We start from the raw sequence: 5478 nt of genomic DNA, 5'->3' as shown, positions 1-5478 counted from the left end.
TGCCGCATTGCGGCGGGTCGTAATTCTAGTTATTGTATAAAAGCTAATAACTAAATGTCTAAAATATTTTTAATAACAATAAAATTAAAGAAAAAATATCTTGAGGATCACCATAAATACAAGCAATATTTTGGGTTATTGAAGATAAAAAAAATATTACCTGAAATTACCAAAAAATTGTTTTCATTTAATAAACCCCAAAATATGGTTACATTTACTTTGTGACAAGAATATTTGAGGCATTTCAACTACAAAAGAACCAAATTACAAGCATCAAAAGTGCCATCAAAGGTTAAAATTTTCAGAAAGTATAAAACACTAAAAAATACCCTTACAAAGTAGTTGAAATATCATATATATCTTTACAAAGTGGTTAAAATATCATATATACCCAATTCATTAAAAACAATTTAATAAAAGACAATTTTACCCTTATTTTTCTCTAACTTTGAAATCTCATGTATGAGAGTTAATTACATAGTTAGTCCCCGTGGTTTGCATAAAATAACATACTTAGGTACTAATAGTTTAAAATCACCTTCTAGAGTATTAACTTTTCATTTTGTAACGTTTGGAGGTATTAACTTCTAGGGTATTAACATAGTTAGTCCTTGTGGTTTGCACAAAATAACATACTTAGGTACTAATAAAATGTGATTTTAAACCTACAAATAACGTTAATACATCCAAACGTTACAAAATGAAAAGTTAATACCCTAGAATGTGATTTTAAACTATTAGTACCTAAGTATGTTACTTTATGCAAAACACAGGGACTAACTATGTAATTAACTCCATGTATGACCTTTACTTCAAATATTATATTTACTCTTTTCTAGCTTAATTTATTTAGATTAAAAATTTTATATATATATATATATATATATATATATATATATATATATATATATATGGAGAATACTATTGTTTATGGAAAAAATAAAAAATAAAAAAAATTGGTAAAAGTAAATTTAAGCTTGAATTGTGTTATATAAAAAAATGAAGTTAAAAGATGAGCATATATATATATAAACTTAGAACTTAAAAAAATAAGTGTAAGATGATTATTTATTATTTTTTTAATAAATTGGGTATATTTGGTATTTTAACTATTTTGTAAGGGCATATATAATATTTTTAGTTTTTGTAAGGGCATATATGATATTTTAGTTTTTGTAAGGACATATATGATATTTTTTTGTTTTTGTTGGGTATATATGAAAATTTTCAAGTTTGTAAAGATATATATGAAATTAATAAAAAAAATATTTTCTATATTTCGGGTTATAGGAAAAAAAATATCAACTAAATATGATGAAATTACCCAAAAGAATGTTTTCATTAACCCCCCCAAGATATTATTGTGTTTATTCTGTGACAAAACTAAGAGAGACATTTCAACTACAAAAAGAACTCAAATAGTGCCATCATCAATGGTTAAAATAAAATAAAATAATAATTCAGAAAGCCAGTCTTACCCACAAGGAAAAGCTTACAAAGTGCACAACAGTAAATGTTCAAATCATCAATCCAACCCAACAGAATTCACCATGAAATAGACATCACTCAATTGTTGGTATGCAACTCTAACATGATGGGTCAAATCCAAAGTTACTTTCTACATATTCTCATACCAAAAAGAAAATTAAAAAGAAAAGAAAAAGGAAGATGGTCCATCAAGATTCTAGCTGAGAAAAGCATATGAAAAAAGAGAGTTTTTGAGGACAGGGGATAAAGAAAAAGCATATAAAAATTGTTATGTTTTGCTTGTTGACAATTTTCTAAAGGGCAAAAGAGCTTACATGTGGGCCTAAAATGTTTTTTTTATTAGTTTACAAGCTTAAAAAGACAAAAAGTATTAAAAAAGAGCTCATAAAGTGGAAGAATCAGAGGGTGTTTGGGATAACGTTTTGAAGTGATTATTTGATTATTACGTTTGTAAAACATAAATAATCTAAAAAAGTGTTTGGATGAAAAAGTGATTATTTGCCTCCAAAACGCAGTTTTGGAGAAGCATGTACCTACATGTTTTTTTGAGTGAATTGCAAGTTTTGTCCTTTATCTTTAGGCCATTTTGCAAATTTTGTCCTTCATGTTTAAATTTGACGAGTTTTGTCCTTTATGTTTGAAAATCAAGCACGTTTTACCCTTTAGGGCAAAACGTGCTTGATTTTTAAGGACAAAACGTGCTTGATTTTTTAAACATAAAGGACAAAACGTGCTTGATTTTTATACATAAAGGACAAAACGTGCTTGATTTTTAAGGCCCAAAGGGTAAAACGTGCTTGATTTTTAAACATAAAGGACAAAACTCGTCAAATTTAAACATAAAGGACAAAACTTGCAAAATGACCTAAAGATAAAGGACAAAACTTGCAATTCACTCTGTTTTTTTTCAAAACGCAGTCTTGAAAACGCATAATCTATTTTGAAAACGCAACACCAAACACCCCCTTATAAATAACAAAGGAAACCAAAATTTTCATTGAGAAAGTGAACACAAGCATATAATCAACTAATGGTCTAATGTTCTAATGCACCAATTTTTATCATGAAAACAAACTAAAAAAATTCAAAATCTAAGTAAGGCCCTGATGATCTATCTGAATCGGAAGCTTTCTTGTCGTTTTGAGGCGCTGTTGACTTAACGGTTTGACTAAAGAACGAAAGATCGACGGGTTTTGGAATCTCCGGAGGATGAATACCGCGGATTAAAGCCCAATTTATGCTTTCGAAAAACGGGTGTTGTTTAATCTCGGTTGCGCCTCTTTTGTACCCTAATCGTTTTTGCGGATCCTTAATGAGAAGACCCCGAATCAAATCTTTTGCCGCAGTGCTAATGTTTGACCCCTCGGGGAACTTTAACGATTGACCGACGACATTAAACAACGTCTCTCGGTTTCCGTTGCCTTTAAACGGTGTTTTCCCGTGAAGCAACTCGTACAAAAATATACCGAACGTCCACCAATCGACAGCACTCCCGTGACCATCGCCTCTAATGATCTCGGGTGCTAAATACTCGTGGGTCCCGACAAACGACATGGACCTTGCAGCAGTTGGCTCAACTATAAGCACAGGGCGCGAATCTAAGCTGACGGTATTTTTACTTTTTTCTGTTTTGGAATGTGATGTTTTGGAAGAACTAAAAAGACGCGGTTTGAAGCATGAAGGTTGAAAGCATGTCGGCTCCACACAAGAGGGTACCCTACACGAGGGCTCGATGCATGATTGCTGGATACAGTACGACGTCGCAGTGCAAGATGGCTCGTTTGTTGACTTGACTAATCTCGGGCTAACACAACATCTTAAGGATAGATCGAAATCAGATAACATAATATGACCGTCTTCTCTAACTAAAACGTTTTCGGGTTTTAAATCGCGGTATACCACGCCCATCATGTGAAGATACTCTAAAGCCAGAAGCACTTCAGAAGCATAAAATCTGAAAAATCAAAGAAAAGCATAGTTATGCACCAGTTTTAGCATAAAAAGATGAATTATATGACTAAAATTTTAATTTATCTGCGTTATAGCTAGGGGTGTGCACGGTCCGCTTCGGACAGTTTTGAAGAAAATTTTGGGCCTAACCAACAACTACGGTTTTGGGAAAATACAAACTGAACCGTCTGCGTTGGTTGCATTGGATGAACCGGCCGGTTTCCACAATTTTATTATTCGTTTTTGCGTTTTAGACGAAAAAAATCATACTTTTGTAAAAAGGTTTTAAAAAAAGGTAAGGATTGTTCATAAAAATAATATGTATACATAACTTTATATTCCTAAAATAAATAAAAATTATATAAAAAATGTAAAATGTTAAACAAATTAAACCGTGGACCTACTTAGTCGACTTCAAAGGGTCATGCATAGTAATGTTATCACCCGAGATCTATGGACGTAGTTTTTAAAAGACTTAGTTTTGCTATTCAAAAAGGGGTAGCAGCGCAGCTTGTTGTCCGTTTACCAACTATCTCAATGTAAATTCATAACACGAAAATTTTTATCTTAATTAGACAATGACCGAAGACCCATATGCAAATTGCAAATAGGCAACATATTGTTTTCGAGCCGAGGGTCTTTCTGGAAGCATCCTCTCTATCCCTATGGATAGAGGCAAGATCTGTCTACATCTCACCCTCCCCACGGACCCTATAAGTAGCTTTGCTATTTGTGAGATTTACTGGGTATGGTGGTGGTTGTTGTTTATTTATCAAACAAAATAAAACCAATTAACAAAACCAAAACATATAAGTCTCATAAAACCAACCTTGCAGCCTGCTCATCAAAATGTTTCCCGGGCTGTCGTTGCCGGAGAATATGAAGATCACCACCACTACAAAACTCCATTAACAGACACGACAACTTCTCCGTTTCGAAATGCGAATACAACGTCGGAAGAAACGGGTGATCCAACATACTCAATATCTCTCGTTCAGTTTGAGCTCTAACCAACTTCTTCCGCCCAACAAGCATCCCTTTATCCATCACTTTAACCGCAAACAAACACCCCATTCCCCTTAACTCAGCTAAATACACACTCCCAATGTCACCAAACCCAAGCTTTTTTAATAGCCTGAAGTGTGAAAAACTTATATCTCCTTCTTGACCTTTGATTGATTGGATTGCATCCCACCTGATGTCGTTAGATTTATGGGGTTTTGATGGGGTTTTGCTGTAATATTTTGCTTCGAGTTCTTCGTTGTCTGATTGTTGTTCGGAGTGTTGTTCGGAGTGTACGGAGTCTTTTTCTTCAATGCAAGTGGAGCAATTGTTGGAGCCGCTGAAGGTGCTGACGCTCAAATCGGTTCTGGGGCTGGAAGATATGCTGAGATCTTGGATACCCAGATCGGGGGATTTGGTGGAATCATCGGAAGTGGGTTTGTTTAGTTTGCTCATAATAAAGGGATGAGATGCAGGTGAGGTGTTTGATGAAATGTGTGAATGAAGGGAGATGTGGGTTTAAAGTGATGTAATGGTGGTGGTGGTGGTCAAAGGGAATGGTGGCGACGCCGAGGTGGTCAAAGGAGAGAGAGAAGGAGGAGGAGAGAGAGTGAGAGGCGCGAAATGAGGAGGTAGCATGGGGAATCAAAGAAGTGTGTGTTGTTCAAATTTTGAATATGCCATTTTGCATTGAGATGCCCAATGAAGTGAGTTGGGGTTTGAGTCTAGAGTTGAATATTTATATAGTATCTGTTCCACTCAAGAGAAGATGACAAAATGCATGATTTAATAAAAATGTATTTTGAGGAAATAAAGTGAGGAAAGGTGGTTTAGCAATTTTGTCCTCCAAGTGTTTTTGTATTGACATGTTTGGTACTAAAGATTTGATTGCTTTGATGTTAGTCATGTAGAGTTGGTTTATAATGATTTGATCATTCTTTTAATTATTTTTCTTATATCAAAACCTCATGTGTTACAATGATTGTAAAAATCTTGACTGTACGTCGATTAATCACGACCAATTAATTCCTGATTAAT

At 33.9% G+C, this 5478-nt stretch overlaps 1 protein-coding gene across 1 annotated transcript; it reads right to left on the bottom strand.

Moving 5' to 3' along the window:
• Positions 1 to 2461: 2461 nt before the first annotated feature.
• Positions 2462 to 5153, bottom strand: LOC110927133 (serine/threonine-protein kinase D6PKL2). The gene is made up of 2 exons (XM_022170746.2): positions 4268 to 5153; positions 2462 to 3442 (listed from the first exon to the last, which is right to left on the bottom strand). The coding sequence occupies exons 1-2, from the start codon at positions 4894 to 4896 to the stop codon at positions 2563 to 2565; spliced, it is 1509 nt and encodes a 502-aa protein (XP_022026438.1). The 5' UTR covers positions 4897 to 5153; the 3' UTR covers positions 2462 to 2562.
• Between the last annotated feature and the right edge of the window lie 325 nt (positions 5154 to 5478).

The sequence above is a fragment of the Helianthus annuus genome, chromosome 7, assembly GCF_002127325.2.
Source record: "Helianthus annuus cultivar XRQ/B chromosome 7, HanXRQr2.0-SUNRISE, whole genome shotgun sequence".
NCBI lineage: Eukaryota > Viridiplantae > Streptophyta > Magnoliopsida > Asterales > Asteraceae > Helianthus > Helianthus annuus.
The sequence above is the reverse complement of the archived record's forward strand: the minus strand, read 5'-3'. Positions and strand labels throughout refer to the sequence as shown.

What these genes read in the sequence shown, in the direction of transcription:
- LOC110927133 (XM_022170746.2), bottom strand. Translation starts at nt 4,896, where the DNA reads ATGAGCAAACTAAACAAACCCACTTCCGATGATTCCACCAAATCCCCC. An exon ending in TTTGATGAGCAGGCTGCAAG is followed by an intron (nt 3,443 to 4,267) that starts GTTGGTTTTATG and finishes TTGATTTTTCAG; the next exon opens with ATTTTATGCTTCTGAAGTGC.